The sequence below is a fragment of the Danio rerio genome, chromosome 3, assembly GCF_052040795.2.
Source record: "Danio rerio strain M-AB ecotype USA chromosome 3, GRCz13ab, whole genome shotgun sequence".
NCBI classification, from domain to species: domain Eukaryota; kingdom Metazoa; phylum Chordata; class Actinopteri; order Cypriniformes; family Danionidae; genus Danio; species Danio rerio.
This window is the reverse complement of record NC_141023.1, coordinates 14,638,248-14,664,460: the sequence shown is the minus strand read 5'-3', so window position 1 is coordinate 14,664,460 and position 26,213 is coordinate 14,638,248. Positions and strand designations below refer to the sequence as shown.

Below are 26,213 nucleotides of genomic sequence, written 5' to 3'. Positions count from 1 at the left end.
AAAAGGACAGTTTCTCCGGCTGAAACAAAGATATTTCTCACTTTCAAGTAGGCTTATGATCAGGGCCGTGCTTCCATAGAGGCGACCTAGGCAGCCTCTAGTGAGGGCGGCAAACCAGCGAAGAATGTTGGAAACTGGTAATCATTGACATCCATAATATGAAAAGAAAATGCCATGAAAGTCAATGGATACCGGTTTCCAATATTCCTCAAACTATATTCTTTTGTGTTAAACAGAAGAAAGAAACTTAAACAGGTTTGTGGCACGTAGAGGATGAGTAAATGACAGAATTACATTTTTGGATAAACTATTGTCCTAATGCCTTCCATAAATTACCGGGAGGATAGACTGCAGTCCAGTCCTCTGATGACGTTTGTCATTTTCACTGATGAGCTTAACTAAAGCCTAGATGATCTAATTACTGTTTCAGGACACACACACACACACACATGCACACACACAGATTAATGCAAAATTAATAACAGAGATTTTTACTTGGTTTAATGCCAAAAGTTCAAGCATGCGTGCCCAGTGAAAGATGCAATCCAATTCAGTACATGTATGTCAGATATGTTATAAATAAATACATACATATCTCTGAAATATTGTTACATAACAATGATATATGACATCATCATTTTACAGAGTTCTTAAGAGTGCATCGTTTATTCGTTTTAGGTCATCGAACAAAGCGAAACAGAGCATAAGATATAAACGTACAAACAAAATGTAGTATAAAATACAGTTTCCATATGCATAGCGTAATATCCAGTGACTTTAGTGACGGTTTGAATGAGTCTCTGATGCAGTTGTTTCCATCCCTTGAGTGATTTGTTATTTTTTTCTCAGGATCCCAGGTGTCTTCTCAATTTTTAGACATCATTTTGACAAATTCTAAAGGAGAGAAATAAAAAAACAAGACATTTTTAGGTAGAGAGCTACAGCTGTGTACTGTGAGATTATTTCTGTGTTTTAGCACTAAAATGCCATTAATTTATCTTCTTACTTAAACCAATAGCCAGTTTTCTTAGTGTTTATATGATATTTTAATGACCCATTTGTTGATTGGAATTAAATGGGATTTAAATTAGGTTTAGTTCCACGTTTTTAGATCATTCAATGTTGTTCAAACTAAGAAAGTGTGAGAAAATTCACTAAACAGGTCTTGATGGTACAAAAAGAAAAAGAAAAAAAACCTTTAAAAGCCTTATTTTTAAGATTGTGGGTTAATCCCTCAAGATTAAAATCTGTTTTTTTCAAGAGATCTGGCCAAAATGTAATGCAGAAAAAATACATAAATAATGAAAAAAAAATTTTTTTAAATTAACAAATCGTACTGCACTGGGAAATCAGTGCTTATAGTGTAAGTTAACTTAATAACTAAACACATTTTAACGTATGTTTATTACGTGTCTCTGCCTATATGATTTAAAACTACACACAAACTGATTAACTAATGTAATTAATTTAATTTCAAACAAGCACGTTTTTGATCTCTCATTTGATCACACCTGCTGTCCATGACACATGAGTGTGTGTGCTCGTGGCACATTTTGAGCTTAAATGGTCACTGTGCATAGCTATGACCCACTTTTTTACGTCTGGGTCATCTGTGGATGTTTGGGAACACTTGATTAATTACTGAAATACTTAAACTGTTCCAGCATTAACATATTAAAGGACACACTTAAAGCTAATTACTTAAACAGGTCCAGCTGGACTAAATGTCCATGCATTTCTTTATGTAAAACGGTTCTACTGTAGATTTTGTACTGTGTGAATGCTATACAGTGGTTCTTAACCAGGTCAACTCTGCAAAAACTTTCAAAGGGGCTGCAAAAAACAGAACTGCTAACACTTTATTTTACAGCAATAACCCAAAAATGAAACTTCTGTCATCATTTATCCACCATTGACTTGTTTTAAACTAGTTAATTTTTTATTTTAAACACAAAAGACGATAGTTAGAAGAATGTTGGAAACCTATAACTGATGACTTTCATAGGAAAAACAAGTATTATGGAAGTTAATGGTTAGAGGTTTTACCATTTTTCAAAATATATTCTTTTGAGTTTAACAGAATAAAAATGTTTGAAACCTGTATGCAGACTTCCACAGTAGAAAAAATAAATATTATTGAACTCAATGGTCACAGGTTTTCAACATTTTAAAAAAATATCTTCTTTTGTTTTCAACAGAACAAATAATGTTGGAAACCTGTAACTACTGAGTACGAAAAACAAACATTGAAATGAATGGTTACAGGTTTTCAACATTTTCAAAATATGTTTATTTGTAGTTAACAGAACAAAAAATTTGGAAACCTTTAAGCACCAATTTCCATAGTAGGCAAACTAAATACAATGAAAGTCAGTGGTTACAGGTTTCCAAAAATTTTTCAAATTATCTTCCTTTGTGTTTAGCAGAACAAAAAAATGTTGGAAACCTGTAAATACTGACTTTCTTATAGGAAAAACAAATATTATGGAAGTCAATGGTTACAGGTTTTCAACATTTTTCAAAATATCTTATTTTGTGTTTAACAGAACAAAAAAGGTTGAAACCTGTAACTACCAATTTCCAGATTAGGAAAAACAGATATTATGGAAGTCACTGGTTACATAAAAAAAAAATCTAAATAATTTTATTTGTGTTTAACAGAACAAGTTAATTTTGGAAACCTTTAACTACTAATTTCCATGGTAGGAAAAATAAATATCATGGAAGTCAATTGTTACAGGATTTTAACATTTTTCAAAATATCTTCTTTTGTTTTTAACAACAAAAAATCTCAAACAGGTTTGGAACAAGTCAATTTTAAGTAAGTAATGAACTATTCCTTCAAGGTATTACCCACATTTTAACCCTAACCATATAGCAAGCATGTGTAATTATTTTAAGTTAAATTAAATCAATATCTACACTGTAGCAAAGACACCTTAAAATATAGTGTAACCAATCTTTTTTTAACACAAAAATCAAAATGTAAACTAAAATCTTATTTCTATTTTCCCATTCAATTATCATTGTTTTATAAGGTAAGGAAATAATGTCATATTCGTTGAAATAACTAATGTAAAATAATGATTTGCCACATCTGTTCAAACAGTGTATTCCGAGAGCATGTCCTGCTTTTGCAGAGTTAGATATGGGTCAACATATTGTGTTGATTCCGGAACATCGTTCCTGTCCAAAAATTGAATCCAGACCTAATCCCTAAACCTAACCCAAATCAGAGGACAATGATAGGGGAATAAAAGCACCTGACCCTGATTTTAAGCCTAATCTTAGGCTTAAGCATAAACTGTGTACATTAGGGCCGCACAAAATTGGACAAAAATGACATCGCAATATTTTTTATGACATATATTGTGATATAAAATCTCTATATGGCTCTATATGTTTGGAATTTGTTATTTCTGGGGTGATTTTGTATCTGCACGCATTATTCTACTCAAATGTAAAATGACACTGCAGTGTCTTCACTATATAAATCTATGTTAAAGCTATATATCTTATTGTTTCCTGTCCTTGAATCCTTTAAACTCTCTTGATATGTTTATCAGACAAAAAAAACATGCAAATTAGGAACTTTAGTAATTACACAATGGTTAAACATTGCAATTAATTCGCAAAGGACATGCATTCCCAAGTGTGGCTCCTGGTCAACTTGTGATGTGACTATTGCAGATGTGCACTTTGAGATGTCGATGCTGAAACCATATATGGTACAGCCCATCTAATCTGATTGGATGATTGGAATGTTGTTACTGAATGAATAAAAGTTTGACACACTGTTAGACTTTACTGCAATTTTACCGATATTTACTGCAAAAACGGCCAGTAAAATACTACATACATTCTTTACAATTTGCTTCATAATATGCACTGCACTGTGGGTAATTTAAAACCTTTTACAGTAACTTACTGCATACTATTAGTGGTATTTTACTGTAATTAAGTACTGCTACTGTAGTTACATCCAAAATGAGACAGCTAACTAAAATTATTAATAAAAATCTTGTATCACGGAGTGTATTTAAAAACATACCGATGGATGAAATTTACTTTTGTAAACCATTTAAAATGCATATTATAACAGTGAATAATACAAATACTGTTACACATGATCTCGTCAGTTGTTTGGAATTTGTTAAATTCAATAGTAAATGCTGAAAATAAAGGATTTGTTCTACAGGTGTCCTGAGATTTGATCCTACCCATTAAATTATGCTATCAACACTGTATTTGAATGGTAGGTAGGTTAGGGTGATATTACAGCTTCATATCATTCTACTCCACATTCAAATTTACACTGGAGTTGGGTTGATAGTCGATGCCATCGTCCATCACGATGTTTCACATTGGACATCGTATGATGCCAAATTGGTCAACATCGCCCAACCCTAATTTACAATTATATTGCATCATCAAAATGTGCTATCTACTTTTTGAATGGGAGGTGGGACAATCTGTCAGGGTGTAAAATGGAAATAAATTGCAGTAAAAGTACTGTAAAAAATCTCATACTGTAAAATTAAAATGTGGTAAACGGCGTTTTACCATAAAAAAGAAGTTGTGGTAAGGCTATTTTACTGTAAAATGAAATTGCGGTAGTACCCTCCTACTCCAAAACAAATTTACAGGTAGATTACAGTAAAGGGGCAGTTTATGTAAATTGCTGACAACAGTGCTGCCGCAATAATAAATAACAGTGTATAATACTAGTGTATAATATAATTACAGTGTATACTGTACAAAATATTATCAAAATATACTTATGCCGAGTTCAGACTGCGTGGTTTTCAAAGTAGCCGTGTCACGGATGTTTTCACACTGCATGACTATCTAGGCAAGCGTTTTGTCGCTGCTTTGTTTACACTGCAAGATGGATTGACGACAGGGGCTTTCACATTGCATGAATTTACAATAGGAAGAATCGCAGACAACTTTGTCCAAACTATGTCTCGCAGCCAAAAACACGTAGTATATCTTTTGTTATTAACTACATAATGAGAAAGAAGCCTTTTATGAGGTAGAAAATGTACATATTTGCTCACCTGGGTCTGAAGAGAATTAGCAATTTCTCCTCAACTTTCTTTTTTAACTTTCTGTATGACACGTCAAACAGACACGGGCGCTTCTGTCAAACCCACACTAGTTTTTCCTCCATTTCTTGGGTCCAAATAAACCGAAAATAAGCGCTTTTAACTTCTCCCCCAACCTCCAAATGCTGCTCTCTCATTGGCTGTAGACGATCGCCGATGTTATTTTCAGTCAAAATTTATTTCACGCGACATGATTTGCATCGCCGACAGCTCCAGATATTTAGCATGCCAAATATCTCACAGGCAACTGCGACTCATCGGAGATTCTCTCAGATCGCATCTCTGATAGTTCATACTGTGTGATTGTCACGTGCACGAGCACCGATTTGCCTGGCATTTCAGGCATTTGTTGGCGATTTCTCAAAACCTTTTAGCGAGTCAAAATCGGGGCTAAAATCATGCAGTCTGAACTAGGCATTATAGGCCCACAGGGAATCTGTGCACACAGATTTAAGCAGATTTTTCGCCCATCATTAATTCTGTTTATTTACTTGAGTAAATGTGTGTAAATCTATATCTATTCAGTTTTTAAATTAATTACAGTAATATTATTGACTAATGTGAAAATGTTCATATGATTCATTCACAATACAGTTTGTAAGGTCATTTTCTCTTTTACGGGATATACTATATGAGAGACTTGCTTTGTTTATCAAATAAAGTGGATCTAATTGGATTTGCATTTTAAACATTAAATAAAAGTTAAAAAGATATTATTTTTTATTTCACATATTAATGTTTTAGTTATGATACTCCCAAAATAATTCCGCAGAAATCTGCAGATTTTTGCCAAAGTTTTCAGCAGAAATAGCAAAAAACATCAGCAGATTCCGTCTGGCCCTACTTATGTCGTACTAATCCAGTTTTCTAATTATAACTATATTAACACAAAGAAGCATACTGTCATTTTCATCACAATTGTTCAGTATTTGTAATATTATCAGAATATCTGACATATTTGCACAATAAAAAATTTCAACTTTGTTTATGATTTGTATGTGTGCAGCACTAGTTCCAGGTTGCCTTTTGTGTCTGACAGTATATGACAATACAGATACTGCCATCTTTGGGTATGAAGAGATACATCCTCTTACTCTGACGCATAGAATGTTCTCGTTTCAGTCCTTTGGTGTGTTCACATGCAGCTTTTTGGTCCAGATGGGAGCAGTTGCAGCCAACACAGTCATTTTTCACTGTTGCTATAGCTTTTGCTGTGTACCGGGTTTAATATGATTATAATATTGGCTGTAGTATAGGTCTGACCATTGTTGCCTCTTTGATAGGGCTGCTAACAACCGACTTCCATAGTAGAAAAAAAAAACGTTATTATGAAAGTCAATTGATACAGATTTTCAACATTTTTCAAAATATCTTCTTTTGTGTTTAATAGAGCAATGATCTGATAGATATGATAGGTATGAAATGTAACAATATATAATTTCAGCATCAATAATGCAATATTTGTCCACAATAGTCACATCGCGGGACATGCAATGTTGATGGATTGTAGTTGATCATCACAACAGTAGAGAATACATGAAATTCGTTGCAAAGAATAACCATAAAAGAGCAAAAACTTGCATCATTTACATGTGTTTTATAGGCATTTCAAGAGAGTTTAAAGCATTCAAGACATTTTAATGAAGAATAATTTTACTGATTTATTACAATACAGACCATACAGCGTTATTTTGTTTACATTTTACATTCTGAATACTCTTCGGAAAGTACTGTTTATTTTACTTTTTTGTTGCTCTATGGTAATTATTCTTGCTTGCAATTTGTTTATTAATTTTTATACATGATTCACACCCTTACAAAATCACCCCAGTTAATCTAAATGAATAATTTATTTCCTAATAGACATATTTAAGCCATGTGATGAAATTGTATTCATAACGTAATATGTGTATCACAGAAAAACAAAGTATTACAAGATTTTCCTAATGTTGTGCAGCCTTACACTTTGACAAATGGCCTCTTTTGAAAGTCACTTTGAAAATAAGTGTTTGCTAAATACAAGCATGTAAATTTGTTGCATTGATTCTTACTCACCCTCAAAATCGACAGTCCCATCTCCATTGTTGTCTACTTCTCGGACCACGGCTTCTACTTCCCTCCTGTTCGTGTTTTCACCTAACAGTTTCAGCATTGCAAGCCTCAGTTCTTCAGTGGTGATCGATCCGTCACCGTCCATATCAAACTACACAGAAAACACACCATCAAATACCTACACTCATTTATGCTGTTAAATGAGAATATGTTTGGTAAACTGAATGATTAAAAAATACCTCTTTAAATGCATCTTTTAACTCTTTTATTCCAATCATTCCAGCTGTTTCTGCCAGCAGCTTTGGAGCCATGAGATCCACAAAATCCTGAAAATCGACACTTCCTCCGACTGAAAAAGAGAGAGATGCAGAGTAAAGGTAAGCAGAGGAAAAAGTGATGAATCAATACATTTACATGACGTTTATAGATTTAGTCGTTTAACAGATGCTTTTGTTCAAAGCGACTTACAAATAGACTGAACTTGGATGGATCAAGAGAATAATCTGGAGTGTTTTACTCTAAATCACCAGCAGGCATTAATACAAAGTACACTGACTGAGCATCCGAAAACAGATTTGAGAGGCATATGGCAAGAGACAAAGCCACGTGTCTTTTGGTTTGTTTTTGTTTCTTCTTTTTAATGTATGATTTATTACATTTTCCTAACAGTTGATATAAGAAGAAATGAACAATTACTGTAGTAATTTAAATTAAATAGTATTTTTAGGATTTTAGTCCTACCTTGGTAAAGTACTTCAATGAATCTGCTTTGGTAATTCTATAGTTACCATAGTAATATAAACAATAACAAAATGCAAATCTTAACAGTTTACCATAATTAAGGTACACAATTTACCATGAGCAAGTATTTTTTTTTAATTATCAGTACTTCATTATAATACTATGCTGTGGCATTCATTAAAGTGTTGTAGATAATATATTTTGTTAGTTTAAAAAGACTAGTGTTTAATAGAAACTGTCATAGTGGCTGTTATTCATGTGGTTTGTGCATAATATATCATTTCACGTCCAATAAATGTAGTGTACTAGTGCTATTACTAACGTGATGATACTAGTGCACACCTAAAAGGTACAGACTAAATGCTATAGGGTGAGCAACCAGTCAACCAACCAACCAACCAACCAACCAACCAGTAAAACAATGCAATCAGTCAACCAATCAAACTGTCAACCAATCAAACAGTCAACCAATCAAACAACCAGTCAATGAATCAACCAACCAACCAGTCAACCAACCAGCCAGTCAACCAATTAACCAACCAGTCAACCAATCAATAAACTAGTCAATTAACCAAGCAACCAGCCAACCAACCAACCAACCAACCAACCAACCAGTCAACCAACCAACCAACCAACCAACCAACCAACCAACCAACCAACCAACCAACCAACCAACCAACCAACCAGTCAACCAATCAAACAACTAGTTAACCAACCAGTCAACCAATCAACCAACTAGTTAACCAACCAACCAACCAACCAACCAATCAACCAGTCTACCAATCAAACAAACACTCAACCAATTGAACAACCAGTCAAGCTAGTAAGCAAGCAACCAACCAGTCAACCAACCAAACAAACAAACAAACAACCAACCAGTTAACCAGTCAAACAACTAGTTAACCAACCAGTCAACCAATCAACCAACTAGTTAACCAACCAACCAACCAACCAACCAAATAACCAGTCTACCATTCAAACAAACACTCAACCAATTGAACAACCAGTCAAGCAACCAACCAACCAGTCAGTCAACCAACCAGTCAACCAACCAACCAGTCAACCAAACAACCAATTAGTCAATCAGTCAATCAACCAAGCAATCAGTCAACCAACCATCCAGTCATGCTATCCAATTAGTCAACCAATCAGTCAAACAGCTAATCAACCAGCCAACCGATCAAACAACCTGTCAGCCAGACAAACAGCCAGTTGAACAATCAACCAACCAGTCAACCAACCAATCAACCAACCAACCAGCCAACCAGTCAACCAATTAAACAACTACTCAACCAATACAACAACCAGTCAAGCAAGCAAGCAACCAACCAACCAACCAACCAAACAAATAAACAACCAGTCAACCATACAACCACTCAGTCAACAAACCAGTCAACCAACAAACCAACCAACCAAACGATCAAACAATCAGTTAACCAAACAGTCAGTCAACCAATCAACCAACTAGTCAACCAACCAAGCAACCAATCAACCAACCAACCAGTCAACCAGCCAAACAACCAGTTACCCAATCCCACAACCAGTAAACAAACCATCCAGTCAACTAACCAACCAGTCAACCAAACAACCAATTAGCCAACCAACCAGTAATCAAACCATCCAGTCAACTAACCAACCAGTCAACCAAACAACCAATTAGCCAACCAACCAGTAAACAAACCATCCAGTCAACTAACCAACCAGTCAACCAAACAACCAATTAGCCAACCAACCAGTAAATCAACCAATCAGTCAACCAACCAACCAACCGATCAAACAGCCAGTTAACCAGACAAACAGCCAGTCAACCAGTCAATCAATTAGTCAATTAACCAAGCAACCAGTTAACCAACCAGTCAACCAGTCAACCAACCAACCAACAAACCAACCAACCAGTCAACCAACCATTCAACCAACCAACCAACCAACCAACCAACCAACCAACCAACCAACCAACCAACCAATCAAACAGCCAGGTAACCAGACAAACAGTCAGTCAACCAATCAATCAACTAGTCAATTAACCAAGCAACCAACCAGTCAACCAACCAACCAACCAACCAACCAGTCAACCAACCAATCAGTCTACCAATCAGTTAACCAATACACACCGCATCTATACATAGAGGTTTACCATACTCCAAATTTCATCAATTTGTTTTCAATCTAACAAAGAATAAAACATAAAGGTCACACTGCACTTTCACCAATGACTTCCATTCATATGTATGTGAATAATGCAAATCAGAAACGCAAGCTCATGCTAGAAGGTTCGCTTTATTAATGTCAATCATCTTATTTTTTTACTCCCTTTCTCTCAACACCATCAGAATTTCACATGCTCAGCAAAGTGACCATGGATTAAGGCATTGTTAAGACATGCATTGGGTTTGAAAACTCTTCACAGCAACAGAACTCTACATGACATTCATCAGAGCTTGAATCAGTGGAAGGGAACTGCAAGTCAGTTTACATGTACACCAGTGCTCACTATGCACTGTAAAATCCCACGGCCAACACAAACAGATGAATTATGAAAACATTTCAAAATCTCACGGTTCATGTTGATGTTCTGGCTCAGTTCAATCAGTTCCATCTCAGTGGGCATGTAGCCCATCGTCCTCATCAGGTTTCCCAGATCCTTACAACTGATCAGACCATCCTTATCCTTATCAAACTCAGTGAACGCCTCGCGCAGCTCTGAAACACACACATGCACATACACACATGGGTTCTGGGTAAATGACAAACTCTTTAAAGGGAAAAAAAGTCCTCACGATTTCCTCAAACTCGTATAACAATTATTTTTCTTCTGTTGAACACAAAATGAGGTATTCTGAAAAATGTTGGAAAAAAGCAGCCACTGACATGCAAATAACAGTGTAAAAACATTATTTCTGACCTGACTTTTTTAGTTGAATCAAATTAACTTTTCTAGTCATCTCAACTTACTTCAGTCAGACTGATTAAAATATTAGAATTTTAAATTATAAGTTATAGTTTTCATGACTCAAAAATGTATTTGAAACCTGATTAACATGGTTAACAAGTTAAAGCAACATAAAAATAATTCTTGCCTTCTTGCCTTACAGTGTTGTAATTAAAAACACTATGGTAGTCAATGGCTGTTTTTTCCTGCATCCAGCAATATTTAAATGACAAATATTTCAATTTTTAGATCAAAAACCATTGGAGTAAGTATGTGACGTTTATTTTTTGACATTTTGTACTGAAGTTTAAGATGCTCTTTGCTTATTCTCATTTCAAACTCACTGAACTTTGTCATTAAGGAAAGAAAGAAAAGAAAAAAAGGAAATAATATGCGATTCATTTATATTTTTTAATTTAACTCGGTTTAATTGCTTGAGCTGTTGATAATGTTAGAATTCAACAAGATCAAATATAAAACCAAATTGTTATTACTTTTTCAACAAGAATCAAACATGCCACTGTTGTTTTTTTGTTTCATTTATATATTAATCTTCTAGTAACAAAACACATTCTAGGACACTTCTTGAATATAAAAAGAAAAGAATATTTAACTGTGTAGTATATAATAATATAATATACATACATATTATTTATATGTAATATACAATTTTATTAACTGAATTAATACATAACAAGGTTAATAAAATTAAAATAGACCTCTGCATAATATCAATATATGAAAAATGTTTTAAAATATACAAGATGTCTGTCAAATACTAAAACATCATGAAATGTATTTTAGTTTTTAAAATAAAAAAGTAAATATCTAAAAACAAATCATTTATTTGGCACCAGATATTATATTAGAAATAATTCATAATTTATCAAATATATAGAAAGAATGAAACAGTGGTGTTTATTATTTTATTGTATGTACATTTTATTTTCCTTCCAAATAAATATGCAAAAATTGTATATATAACGGCAAATTGTCATCACACGTTTGCAGTAAGAATCTTATCAAAATGTCAAAAAAATGTTCACTTAATTTTTTATTATTTTAATAATAATAATAATAATAATAATAATGATAATGCATTTTATTTAAAGGCGCCTTTCATGACACTCAAGGTCACCGTACAGTACAGCTAGAACAATCAGTTAAAAAAGAAAACACAATCAAAGTCAATAGAATACAATACAAACTATAAAAATGCAGTTAGGTTAAAGTGAATAAGCTGTTCTAAACAGATGTGTTTTGAGTTTGGATTTAAATTTAAAAACGGAGATCAGATGGAAGAGAATTCCAAAGCTGAGGAGCAGAGTGGCTGAAGGATTTGCTCCCCATGGTGACAAGGCGGATGGAGGGAACAATGAGGTGAATGGAAGAAGAAGACCTGACCGTTCGAGAAGGTGTGGCGATGTGAACAAGATTAGCAAGGTATGGAGGAGCGAGATTCTGGATGGCTTTAAAAGCGAGAAGAAGTATTTTGTAATTAATTCTGAAAAAGATGGGAAGCCAGTGAAAGTGTTGTAGAATGGGTGTGATGTGACAGATAGAGGGAGTTTTAGTGATAATACGGGCTGCAGCGTTTTTTACCATTTGTTATCTATTAGTTTTTTTAGGGAGGCCAAACAGAAGGGAATTACATTAGTTTAAACGGGATGTGTCTAAACTATGAACAAGAATGGCAGCTAAATAAGATGTAAGGGAAGGACCGGGTGAAATTATTAACATGTGCAGTGAATGAAGGAGAGTTTTAAAGAAGAGCCCCAGACTCTTAACCTGAGGGGAGGGGGTAATGACAGAAACATCTGTGGGAATAGAAAAGCTATGTGATTTGTTCAAAGTAGATTGTGTACCTATAAGAAGTTCAGTTTTATTTTCATTTAATTTCAGGAAGTTTGAGGTGAACCAGGATTTGATGTCTGCAAAGCAGTTAGTAAGGGATAAAGGTGGGAGTTCGAGGTTGTTTTTTTTTTTTTTTTTTTTTTTTGCACATTACGAATAGTATTAATTAGTTGCAACAGTTTTTTATTGTTTTAAATGAAAAAAAAAAAGATCATAAAACAAAAACAGTTTTACTGATTTGCATCGACATCTGGCATTTCACATCTGTCTTATTCTATAAGGTAAATCCGGTTATGTAGACAAACCAGAAAAAAATCAGTTTAATACAGTAAAAATCAATAATATATATTGTTTTTGATTTTGGGTTTGATGCAGTCACATTTGTATAACACAGTAAACACAGTAAATCTTACCATCTATCTCCTCGTCAGCAAGAGGACGGTGCTGTAAAACAGAAACAGTCAGAAATGCATCAAGTATGTGCATCACTTTGACATATTTACCCTGAGTTTTTCTGCATTCAGCAGAACTGAGCTTGACCTTTATGTAAGCTCTATGTAAGCAACAATCTGCTGTTGATGTCTTGGGACCGATTTTAAATATTGTTTGCTCACATATACAGGAGATATTATTGTATTTTCTGCAGGCGCTCATTAATCTCTTACTGTATAGTATACCCAAAAACATAAGAGAGGTCGTTGAAGTCAGGCAAGATATTTATGGTATTACCAGATTTGTATTGTTAGAGGTCAGGCAAAGTTTAGTAAAAAAAAGTTATTTAATGTAAATAGCCAGTTCTTCCAAAAGGAGTTTTTGTCCCAGTATCTTTTACTATAATAGATCGTTTTATATATTGCTTAAATAGATTTGCTGCTATTGTTGTGGAATATGGGTAAGTTTGGTGTAGGTAGATGTAGCTACAAAAATGTATGAAAAACAAATCCTCAGCAGAAACAACATCAACATAAGGCAATCAATGCTTTGAATATTTCAATAAGTATAAAAAAATCTAGGGAAATATATATATATATATATATATATATATATATATATATATATATATATATATATATATATATATATATATATATATATATATATATATATATAGTTGAAGTCAGAATTATTAGCCCCCATTTAAATTTAATTTAATTTTTTAAAAATATTTCCCAAATGATGTTTAACAGAGCAAGGAATTTTTTACAGTATGTCTGATAATATTTTTTCTTCTGGAGAAAGTCTTATTTGTTTTATTTCGGCTACAATAAAAGCAGCTTTGAATTTTTTAAAAACAATTTTAAGGTCAAAATTATTAGCCCCTTTAAGCTATTTTTTTTCAATTGTTTACAGAACAAACCATCATTATACAATAACTTGCCTAATTACCCTAACGTGCCTAGTTAACCTAATTCACCTAGATAAAGCCTTTAAATGTCACTTTAAGCTACATACAAAAATATCTAGTAAAATAATTTTTACTGTCATCATGGCAAAGATAAAATAAATCAGTTATTAGAAATGAGTTTTGAGAATTAAACCACAATAACAAAAACAACTGTAAGCAAAAGAAGGCAGGTGAAAAACATTCTGTCTGCAATAATCCAAGGATAATCGTGGACACATGTTTAACGTTAGGCTCATTAATAATTCATTCAAAGATTGGTTAAAGTGAAAACAGCAACCACTGCTGCTTACAAAACAATCTTGAGCTCTTAGCAGGACTGTGCAGGGATGAGCACCGCTTTTCTTCCAGTGTGTTTCAAGGAGAAACGATCGCACCAGTTGCGTTTCCAGGCATGGTTGCTTTGCGCAAGGAAACAGGACATGGAAGCTTTTAAGCACTCGCGCACATCACATGAGCTGTGTGCAGACACTGTCGTCAGTGAGCAAGGTTTGCATGTGTCTGACTGTGCACCTGCACATCCTTTTATTCGCCTGCTTTCTTTTGCTTACGCAAACACTTATTAGTGGTGCTGCTTCTCGATTCTAAGATCACATTTGTGCGCGTATTGACAAACGGTAATCTTTAGTGATAAGGTAGCACTGGCAATTAAATTATTTTTTTTTCAATCAGCCAAAATGGTAGTGGGGTATATAATATTGCTGTAAACAATAAGAACATGATTAATTTTAGTGTTGCACAGTTGCTGAAAGTGTTAAAAAATGTGGGTAAATAAGGAAAATATTTATTATTTATTATTATTATTATTATTAATATTATTATATTTTATTGAAACTTACTATTATAATACATTTTTAATAATATTAAATACTAATTATTACTATTACACTCATTATTATTATTACTAATATTATTGTTATCGTTGTTATTATTAATATTATTGTTGTTGTTACTATTAAACTATTAGATTATTAAACAATAAATGTGTGGCATTGGATGAAGTCAGCTTCAAAACTCTCGTTTCATTTATTTTGACAAATTATAGCTAAATGTTTGTACAGGGAGGACTTTAAGTGTCAGTTTTAAGAATTAGTTTAAGTATCAAGTATTAAGCATAATTCTGAAATTACTTCCTGAACAGCCTCCAACCCCCACAAACTAGCCCAAAAAAACAAGAATAAAATGTTGTATATAATCAGGCAAATTGTATATAAATGTATCCCTTTTATTTAAAATTTTAAGAATATGCATATGAATAAAATTGTACATTGGTGTTGTAAGATCAGCTGAAGTTGTCATTACAAGAAAAACTCATTTTGAGTAAGGCTAAAAAGTCTAAAAGATAAATTGACAGGTGCCTGCAAAGTCCTACAGTCTTTTATAACTTGAAGCTTTCTTTCAGAATAAAGACGTTAAAGGGATAGTTCACCCAAAAAATGAAAATGTATACTCTGCCTCAAGTGGTTCCAGACTTTTATCTTATTGAACACTCAGCAGATATTATGAAGAATGCTGAAAACCTGTAACCATTGACTTCCATGGTAGAAAAAAAACAAATGCTATGGAAGTTAATGGTTACAGGTTTCTGACATTTTTCAAGACATCATTTTTGTGTTCAACAGAATAAAGAAACTGAAACAATGACAGAATTGTAATTTTTTTATTTCTTCTATTTTAAACCAATTTTAAAACTGTCCCCAATTAAACCACTGATGCCATTTAAGAACCTTTATTTTTGACTATATATTGAGGAAAAAAGTAATCATAGGATATAGAAACCTAGAGTTATAGCCTTTGTATTTGTATAAATAGTTTTTTTTTTTTGCAATCACTCATTTCAGAAAACAGGACAAAATGCTAAATAAATAAACAAGTCATTGTTAATACATTAAAAACAAAAAGACTTACTGCATTTTTAGATCCTCTTAGGAAAATGCAAGCCGGCCCTAGACTCATGACAGCTTCTTTTGAGTTTCTTCTGAGCCTCTTCAAAAATGACTTTTCAATGCTATAAATAACACAAAGATCATCAGAGAACGTTTCACAAGAGAGTAATGTACTTTCTAATTTCACATCATCTTCATACTGTATGTTTTAAGTGTCATTTGCTGTTGCTTTGTAATTGTTTGCTGTTTTGATAATTGTATTTTGTAAAGTACAGTATAGTGTAGTAAACAATTTCCTGTGGAATCTACAGTAACTTACTGTAAATCAGTTAAAGCAAAAATACTGTATTTACATTTACAGCACCATTTATTTTGCTCTATAGATATAGATTTGCAAAATTGTATGTATATCTTTACTGTTGAATATATACAAGTAATTCTCACAATGCACATTTAAAATACAGTAACATACTGCAAACGTTTTCTACAGTAAAACCCAATTCATATTACAGTTAAAAACTGTACTGTCATTTACAAAAATCATTAACAGTGTATATACAAGTGAATAATATGAATAGAAGTATTGAATGTAACACCAAAACATTTGCAACAAGAGTTCTGAAAATGTGACACTGCTTTTAATTATTATCATTATGAATATGAATCATTTTGAAATTGTTATGAATATGACTTATGAATTTATTATGATTCGAAGAAAAAAAAACACATTCTATATAAATAATTATTTAATTTAATATGTACTACTTTGTAGGGTCACACTTTACAATAAGGTTGTATTAGTTAATATTATTTGATGTATTAACTATCATAAACAAACAATGATCAATACATTTATTACAGTATTTATTAATATTTGTTAATAGAAATAAGGTGGCTTACTGTTAGATTATTTTAGCTCACAGTATATTAATTAACGTTAACAAGCATGAATTTGTATTTTTTATTAACAAGTGTTTTTATTAGTTTTACATTTTTCAATTATTACCAAACAACACAACAATAATAAAAATGACAAGGAACAAGCATGATAATACAAAGAAATAATGTTAATAATAATTAAAATAAAGAAAAATAGATTAAAAAATTATAAAGTTATTATTAAAAAAAAATTAGGGCATATAAGGGGCATTCTACAACTACGAGCACTTTTAGCCATGAAGTTGAGTGAAAAAAACTTTATCAAAATGAACGTAACATAGCCTCCTAAGTTTAAACAATTTGTCTAGTTTTAAGATCTGTAACAGGACAAACTTAGATAAGAAGATAGAAGCCAATTCCACCACATCTGAATATACAGCTTTTATTTCGAAATTAAATAAATGATGGCAGTCAAACATTGTCTAATATTATTTTTGTATTTAGTTTAACCAATATTTCCACAATATATATAATAATTATACATTTGTCATTTAAATAAATTAGTTGTATGCTGAATTGTACACCTGTCACACTCCTAAATTTAATATTAATTCAGTTAAGAGCTTATTAGAAAATAAATAAACTGAATTTGCATATTAAATAGAGCATGAACTTATACATTGTGAATACACTTTTAATGTGTGATGAGAACTTTTAAATATATATTTTTAATGTGTGTGGTAATGGAAATGACAGTGGTGGAAATGACATTTCAACAGTTTATTGTGAAAAAAATTAAAAATAGCTTCACTGATTAGCTTTGAATTGATATTAGCCTTTCATGTATACAAAACACTCTCATTTACCTTAATTTTATTTGGTTTTTAAAACCATCTTTGAAGGTACAACATGTTTGGAAATGACGTAGAATAAATGTATTTCCTTATCAAGCAATATTTACTTTGATTTTTCTTCTTCGTGTTGTTGATCAAATTTGAAATTCCCTCCATCTTGAACATGTTCTCAGGTGGCACTATTCATTTTCATAGAAACCACCTAAATAATCTCTCACACAAACTTTTTAAAGAGACGTTACAGTGTTGTGGTGGAAATGACTCTGATACTATGCGACAGCTATATTTTGTATATATATAAAAAAATATTGATATAGACTCACATTAATAACTATAAAATATTTAAATTATTTCACTAGTGCTTTATTAAGATACATAATAGATACCAGATAAATAATATTTTAAAATGTTATTTTCTTTAAAACTCTGTCTGTGCGACAAGGTGACAACAGTTTTAACACCTAAAAAGAGGTTGAATAATATGAAAAAAATATAATAGAAAGCTAGTAAAAAAATTTAAGTAGATTTTATTGTTAGTTTGACAAAGAAAGAGAAAATTGTACTAAATTATACATATTTTTGGATATATGATCACAGGACATAAAAGTGCCTCTATTGAAGAATTGCCCATAAACGGTTTCAATGAAAATACAAAGAGACAGCAGTAGCGAGCATATTAAGCATTACAATGCTGCTTAGAATCTGTATTATATTGGTCCAGGTGATCAAGAAATGGATTGTAAAACTTAACAAGATTATCAATAACTCCATAACAAACTCTCTACATTGTGCAATATTTGAGTGAGATAAGTTAACCATGTCTTAAATTGAGGAACAGAATCTGATTTCCACAGTTTTAGAATGAAACTCTTAGCAATAATCAGAGAACTAGAGTACCCAAATATAGCTATTACTGGGTCGGGTGTAAAGGTAAAACCATACATATCTGGCAACCATTTAAACATGTCAGACCAGAAATCATTAAGTTTGTACACGTCCAAAAGAACAAGCTTGAATTAGCATTTTAATAACGCATTAATGTTGAAACATGATTAAAAATGCCATACAAGTATTATTATTATTAATATTATTATAACTAATAAAACTTTGTTGTCAAGTATGACCCATTTTAATACATTTTAAAATGCAATTTTAATGTTTGATAACATATTTGCTTATTTAACATGCTTAGTAATTTGTAAAATAAATTGTATAGTAATATGCATAGAATAATATGTTTAAATAAAATAATATAGACCTGTGGCTAAATATGCAAATCTCTCAGACATATTAGTGCATAATGTATGAAAGTAGTATAATTTGTTATGTGATAAAATAATATTGCCATATTTAATTTTTTTTTTGAGTAAAGAATTTAAAAAAATAAAAAGCAGCTCTTCTCCTCACCTGCTCTCTCTCTCTCTCTGTTTGTCAGCAGGAAGCAGTAAAGGAAGTGCAGTTTCTCTCAGTTCTCCACTTGCTTCTGTCAGCTTCTCTCCTTTCCAGCTATTCTTGAATTTGGAGCAAGAAGAAACGTTTCTTTCTGTCAGTCAGCAGATACTGAATGATTAAATGCTGCAGGGAGAGGAAGAGAGCAAGTAAGAGTATAAACGCGTGAGTGAATGAGAGAGAGAGAGAGAAATACAGTCAGAGACATCAAATCCAACCAGATCAAACAAGTTCATCGGACCACAAAATAGCTAACAGAAGTCATGTTGGTTTATTTATAATATTTCTCTTTGATTTTTCGTACTTATCCAATTTTAATGGCACTATAACTGCAGCTAAAAATAAAAATACAGGTTTTTTATGGACCTGAGATTTTGAGTGTTTTTATTTTTCAGGTTAATTTAAAGAAATTTTTTAAAATGCACATTTAAAGTTTTGTTTTCGAATACATTATCAAATAATTTCTGTTGATTTCTATCACAACTCATATTTAAAATAAACATGCATATTTTTTGAGTTTATTCAACAAATAATAATGTAATACCATCTCTAAGCACTCTTTTTTAGTGCTAGAAATGAACAAAAAACACCTATTCAATAAAATAATGCCTCATTTGCATATTTAAAAATTACATATTAAAATAAATGATTTTTGTAATTTTAAAATCGATAAAGTGTGCATTTCCTGATATATTATATATAGACATCCTGAATGTATTAAAAATGTATTATTATTTAATTATCAAAAAAAAAATGAATAATTATTTGGCTCCAGATGTTTCATTAAATTAGAAATGATTGTAATTGAAATCAGCAGCCCCACCTAAAGCTTCAATGTGGATATATGATCTGGTTTTATACTTAAAACTAGAAAAAATGTAATATTTAATGAAGGGATCTGTGCAAATTTTTTATGAGAGAGGGCAAGTTATGATCACATATACTGAAAAGATGAAGACTCTCCCCTTTAACTGATTTATATAAAGAAATCTGTGCAAACAGGTTTAAATGTGATCAATATTGTTTGGTTTTCTCTTTATGTAGAAGATCACCTCATATAGGTATTTATTTATTTGAATTATTTTTCAATTTATATTGTCTTTTTGTAAACATATACAATACTGTGAAGTTTATTTTTAATTAATTTTTTTTATTCCTTTTTATTTTACTATACATTTTTTTATCTATTTCGGTTGTAATTCTATTTTAATTTAACTTGTTTGTTTATTTATTTCAGTGGCAAAGATCATTATGGGAAAAAAAATATTTTAGTGCAAGAAATGAACAAAAAAACACTTATTCAATAAAATAATTTGCATATTTGCATATTTAAATATTTACATAATGAAATATATTTTTTGTTTATAAAATGTATTTTAAAATAAAGTGTGCATTCCTTAATATATTGAATATAGACATCCTGAATGTATTAGCATTTTAAAATATTTTTTAAATCTAAAAAACGAATAATTTATTTGGCTCCAGATGTTACTTTAAATTAGAGATAACTAATTTGTAATTGTAGATAGATAGATGGATAGATAGATAGATAGATAGATAGATAGATAGATAGATAGATAGATAGATAGATAGATAGATAGATAGATAGATAGATAGATAGATAGATAGATAGATAGATAGATAGATAGATAGATAGATTTATATTTAGTAATATAGGATTTCTAGATGCTAGATTACTAAATATAGTAAATATGCTATAAGTGGGCATTTCTATATATATTATGTAGACATCCTGAATCTTTTAATCTAAAAAAAAATATCATTTATTTCGCTCCAGATGTTACATTAAATTAGAAATATTTGTATAGATAGATAGATAGATAGATAGATAGATAGATAGATAGATAGATAGATAGATCTATATTTAGAGCTAGAAATAAATACAAAAAACACCAATTTAACAAAATAATGTCTCATTTACATATTTAAATATTTACATATTAAAATGTATATTATACATATTTTAGTTTTTTAAATAAGAAATAAATTATTTATTTGCTCCAGATGTTACATTAAATTAGAAATAACTGTAATTTGTATTGTATATAGATAGATTTATATTTAGTGCTAGAAATAAACACAAAAAACCTATACAATGAAACAATACCTCATTTGCATATTTAGATATTTACATTTAAATATATATACTTTTTTTTATCATTTTAAAATAAAGTGAGCATTTCTTAATATATTATTTACAGACACCTTGAATGTATAAGAATTTTTTAAATATATTTTTAATCTAAAGAGGATCCAGATGTTACATTAAATCAGAAATAATCGTACTTTTTGAAATTATACAGTATATAGCAACTATACATTATATTATTTGAGGGCCAAAAAGCAAACAAAAAAGGCCAAAAAGCAAACAAAGTTACCTCTAATGATCCTCAACGCAGCAGTGTCTTGCTTTTACTTCAGCTGTATCATAAATGCACATGTGTGTATGTGTTTTATATAAGAACTGTATGTCATGACGTACCCCGCTGTCATCGTGTCTGATGTCAGTGTGTTTCTCTGCATATACACATACATGACTTGCTTGTTACATAAATTGCTAATGCTCAGCGTTTTTCTTGAATGCCAAAATGTGTTTGCATAAGAGTAGCCCAGTAATCCCACAGCCACCATTACTATAGTTCTGGCTGCTGGGATTAAAGTCCATTCGCCACTCACACACACAGAGAAAGAGAGAGAGAGAGAGAGAGAGAGAAAGAGGTAAACTGGGCTGATCACAAAAGAGGATTAGAGAAGCGAAATAGAAAAAAAAATCAAATGATCATATGGCTAAATGAGAAATGTCAACAAAGGAATGATGTTTAGAGAGGATGTGGATGAAAGTAGAAGGATCAGGTCGTCAAATCTGGCTTTCAAACAGCCTGAAGACGGAGACGTGAAGCGCAAATGGATAAACAGAAATGTTGCGAGGAGAAAAAATTAAGCTGATTGCAGTGTTTGGTGGTTGTAAAGTGATTTGTGGCAGTCTGTTTGTTGTTGAGTCAAACTCACTGAACAGGGCAAAATGATGTGAGCTATTTGTGGCTGGGAATGAAAGTGGATGGTGAAATTAAGACTTTTTGAGTTGCTGAGAAGTGAAACAAGGACAAGATGATTGAAACCAGAGATAGACTGAGTGTTTGGGATGAAGAAACTTCCATTAAAAGTTACAAATTAAATAAATTTTCATTTATTTTTTATGTAGATATTTTTGAGGCATTATTTGCTGAAATGGTGGCGCAGTGGGTAGCGATGTCACCTCACAGCACGAAGGTCACTGGTTCAAGCCTCGTCAGTTGGCAATTCTGTGAGGAGTTTGCATGTTCTCCATGTGTTCTCGTGGTGCTCCAGTTTCCCCACAGTCTAAAGACGTGCGGTGAATTGGGTAAGCTTAATTGTCCGTAGTGTATGTATGTGAATGAGAGTGTATTGATAGGGCATCTGGAAGGGCATCCGCTGCGTAAAACATATAATGAAAAAGATGGCGGTTCATTTCCATGTGGCGATCCTTATTTAATAAAGAGACTATTCATACTTCTGCGTCAAGTGATCGGCATGACCCACAGTGCCTGCCCTGCACGCAGTCAAGCATTTATATTTCTGCATTCTGCCAAAACGCTAGCTGTTTTATTATTGCTCTGTGTTGTGTTTCTTTGTGGGTGTTTTTTTTTTCTGAATGCTACCTTACTGTACACGTAGCTAAAACTTGCTCATTTTGAGGCGGGAATCGGCGGACGTGCAACAACTTTAATCGTAAGTTAAACACAAAACAACAGTCTCCATCTGGAGCTACTTCATGGGACTCTACACTTGTAAACTCTTGTTCCATCGAGCCTGCAACTCTCAGCACCGCCCACACTCATTGCCGCTACCAAACCGAACAATTACAGAGCTTGCGCTATGCGTTGTTGCAAAGTGTAGTTAAATTTTTTGAGAGGTGCATGTCAGCCATGGTGAGGGCTATGTGACCACCGCCGAACCATACGCATGCGCTCGACGCAGATGTATAAATCACCCTTAAGCTGAAAGCAAAATGAATGAAAGAATGAATTTGTTGAAATATGATTGATAAATGAATAAAAATAAAATGTATTTGACATTGAAACATTGGTAACATTATAAATTTAAATGCCCTCACTGTTTTAATCACTTAGTTTGACGCCAATTTTTGTATTTCTTTTTGTTCCAAATTTTAGACTAAGAAGAATGCAAAAATGTCCCAAGAGCCCGTTTCTGTGCACGACTTAGGTAGTTGTGGTCCTAACCTTTGACCACTACCCGTTTCACAATGCACTGGCCCCTTAAGGTTTGCCATGCAGATGGTGGGCCTGCAGTAGGAAGGTCCCACATTAGCCGCATTTTCACTATCACTGAGCCAGGGCTTTTTTCGGGCCAGGCAGGGCCGGGCTAATCGCCTGTGAGCTTGAGCAGTGAGGCCGAAATCATGTGGCGTTTCCACTGTCAGGCTAGTAGCTCACAGCACGTCAGGCAAAAACCTGCCCCCAGAACGTCCCCCAAATCAAACTTCACACAATCCGCCCACTTTAGCGAGAATCAGGCAGATAAAGCACACCATCGCATCATCACAAAATGAGCAAAATCAAGACAACCTTAACAAACAAATGACTCGTTACTGTACAGCATTACATTATATGTCTATACGCACAGGCCTGTGTGTTTCCATTCATTACAGTATATTTGTTTACTCACCGACTGACTGTTGGCATAGTGAATCGAGTAGTCTCGTCACTAACCGAGGGACCCAGCACAATGAGCGCACCCATCCATGATATAACACCACAGAAATTCTCCAGTAATAACTCGGAATGAAATGTATTTTATGTTATCCTCGTTTTGATAGACGCCGTCAAACATTCAGCCCAAATGCTCCGGAGAGACCTAAAACATATTCATTTTCCCAAGGCTATCTTATTTTTTTATTTTTTATTTAGCAGGGATAGTGTACATTAATTAGCATTTCTGCAAATCCACCAGAATTAGCCAGAAGGCTATTTTTCATCTGTTGTCCCTGAACAACATAAAAAAAATAAAAAATAAAATACAACGAAAATCTGACATATTTCGTTGCGCTCAGCAGCTTTTCACTAATCAAGCTCTACATGTATTTAAAATTTGTTTTGTTTTATTTACAACTTCATTTTACAAGGTGGTGTAACCTTTAAATTTATAAATGATAAAATTAAAATGTTAAGCCTTTAAATGGCACTTTAAGCTAAATACTAGTATCTTGCAAAATAACTAGTAAAATATTCTGTACTTTTATTGTGACAAAGATTAAAAAAAATCATTATTAAAAATATTATCTTCAAAAATCTGTAAAAAAAATCTCTCAGTTAAACAGTGTTGGAAATATTAGAAAAAGAATGAAATTATCACAGGATAGCTAATAATTTTGCCTATATATACTGCTTATGCAATATGTGTGTATCTAAAATATAATGGCCGTTTAATTTTGTTTCATGTGTGTTCAGTGTTTTAAAGTGCATTGTCATATTTCCTGGTGGGATTATGACATCTGTTGAAGCATAACCACTTCTTAATATGACAAAAAGGTTTATCTAACATAATAAAAAAATACATCTGGTGTAATAATGCTTGTATTACACTGTTTCAGAGCCAGAACTCATCTTTGCAAGATAATTCCAACATCCAGCTTTAGGATCATCAACAATTATCCCATCCTAAATTTAATCAGCAATCGTGAGTAGACCTTTGATGGCCAGCTGCCCGCACACATGCAAAGACCGCGCAATCATGCAGGTTTGCAAGACTTGAGATTTGACTTGGAAATACTTTTAAAGAGGACCTATTTTGCCACTTTTTTTTTGTAAAATTAGTCTCTGATGTCTATGTGATGAGTGTGTAAGTGAAGTTTCAGTTCAAAATACAACACAAATAATGTTTTATTACCTGACCCTTTTAGGCTTTGATCCTAATTGTGCCATTTTGGAGACTGTCGCTTTAAATTCAAATGAGATTGTGCTCTTTTCAAAAGAGGGTGGAGCTATAAATGCCTATGTGTCAGCATAGTGGCAGATTCAAAACATGATGTCCTATACTAATGAGGGAGATTGTCACTAATGGCCTGAGCTTTCCCCCTCTGATAACATGTACAAAGGGAGAATGTCAATCAAAGTGTTTCTGCAGACTGCTTTTATCAAGTGTGATTATAAAAAATAAAATTAATACATTTTATACTATTAGAAGCAGCTTATATTCACAGACCCTTGCCACACAACTGTGTTTAAAAGGGGTTAAAAATGTTTCTTGCATAATAGGTCCCTTTTAAAACCAAAGATGAGAGTTTTTATCACTCTTTTATCAATAGAGCTGTTTCACACTTTGTTTATGTTATGTTTAAATGCACGCTAGTACTATTAGAAAAAATACAAGCATTTAAAACAACAACGTCTAAGGAATTGGCTCTTATAAAACAAACAAAGAGTTCAGATGGAAAAACCTCTTATTGCCGTGTGAAAATTTCCTCTAAAATTAGCATTCTTACCAGGCTCCTGTGTGTAGGTTTAGTAATTTCACCTTTATGGCAAAGAATGAGTTCTTTTCATGGTCTTCAAAGTGAAATAACTTAACAAAGGAGACTAAAAATAATGCTCATTTCTGATGGAAATTTCTGACAGCATCTAAACTCTTTAAATATATATAAAATAAACATAATTTTAAATGTTTGTGGACTGGAAGTCAATGAGACTTTTGTTTTACCATGTTGATGTACTGAAACAGAATATTAAGTAGGGGGCGGGGCTTTCTATTTGCGCATCATTACTTCATAGCAAACTAATGGTAAGAGTGGCGTGGTTAAGAATCTTAGGCTCTATTTTGACGGTCCATGCGCAGAGCGCAAACGCTTTCAGGGCGTGTCAGAATGCGTTTTTGCTAATTTAAGGACGGGAAAATCTGCTCTGCGCTGTGGCGCATGGTCTATAAGGGTTGAGTTTATTTTCTTAATGAGTTATGGGTGTGTTTTGAGAATAACCAATTAGAGTCTCATCTCCCATTCCC

The 26,213-nt window shown here is 32.5% G+C and overlaps 2 protein-coding genes across 2 annotated transcripts in view; one reads left to right on the top strand and one right to left on the bottom strand.

Annotated features, from left to right (window-relative positions):
- Positions 1 to 486: 486 nt before the first annotated feature.
- cabp5b (calcium binding protein 5b) lies at positions 487 to 21,603 on the bottom strand. Its single transcript, NM_001020732.1, is given in 8 exon segments — positions 487 to 894; positions 7,164 to 7,311; positions 7,400 to 7,509; positions 10,458 to 10,601; positions 13,098 to 13,128; positions 15,995 to 16,094; positions 19,113 to 19,280; positions 21,554 to 21,603. Coding segments are annotated over 6 exon segments (510 nt in total). The 5' UTR covers positions 16,043 to 16,094; positions 19,113 to 19,280; positions 21,554 to 21,603; the 3' UTR covers positions 487 to 865.
- Positions 21,604 to 25,311: 3,708 nt separating this feature from the next.
- kctd13 (potassium channel tetramerization domain containing 13) overlaps positions 25,312 to 26,213 on the top strand; it is a 91,472-nt gene continuing 90,570 nt past the window's right edge. The window contains exon 1 of the mRNA XM_087241793.1: positions 25,312 to 25,356. The gene's annotated coding sequence lies outside the window, so the exon portion shown is untranslated. The remainder of the gene's footprint in view (positions 25,357 to 26,213) is intronic.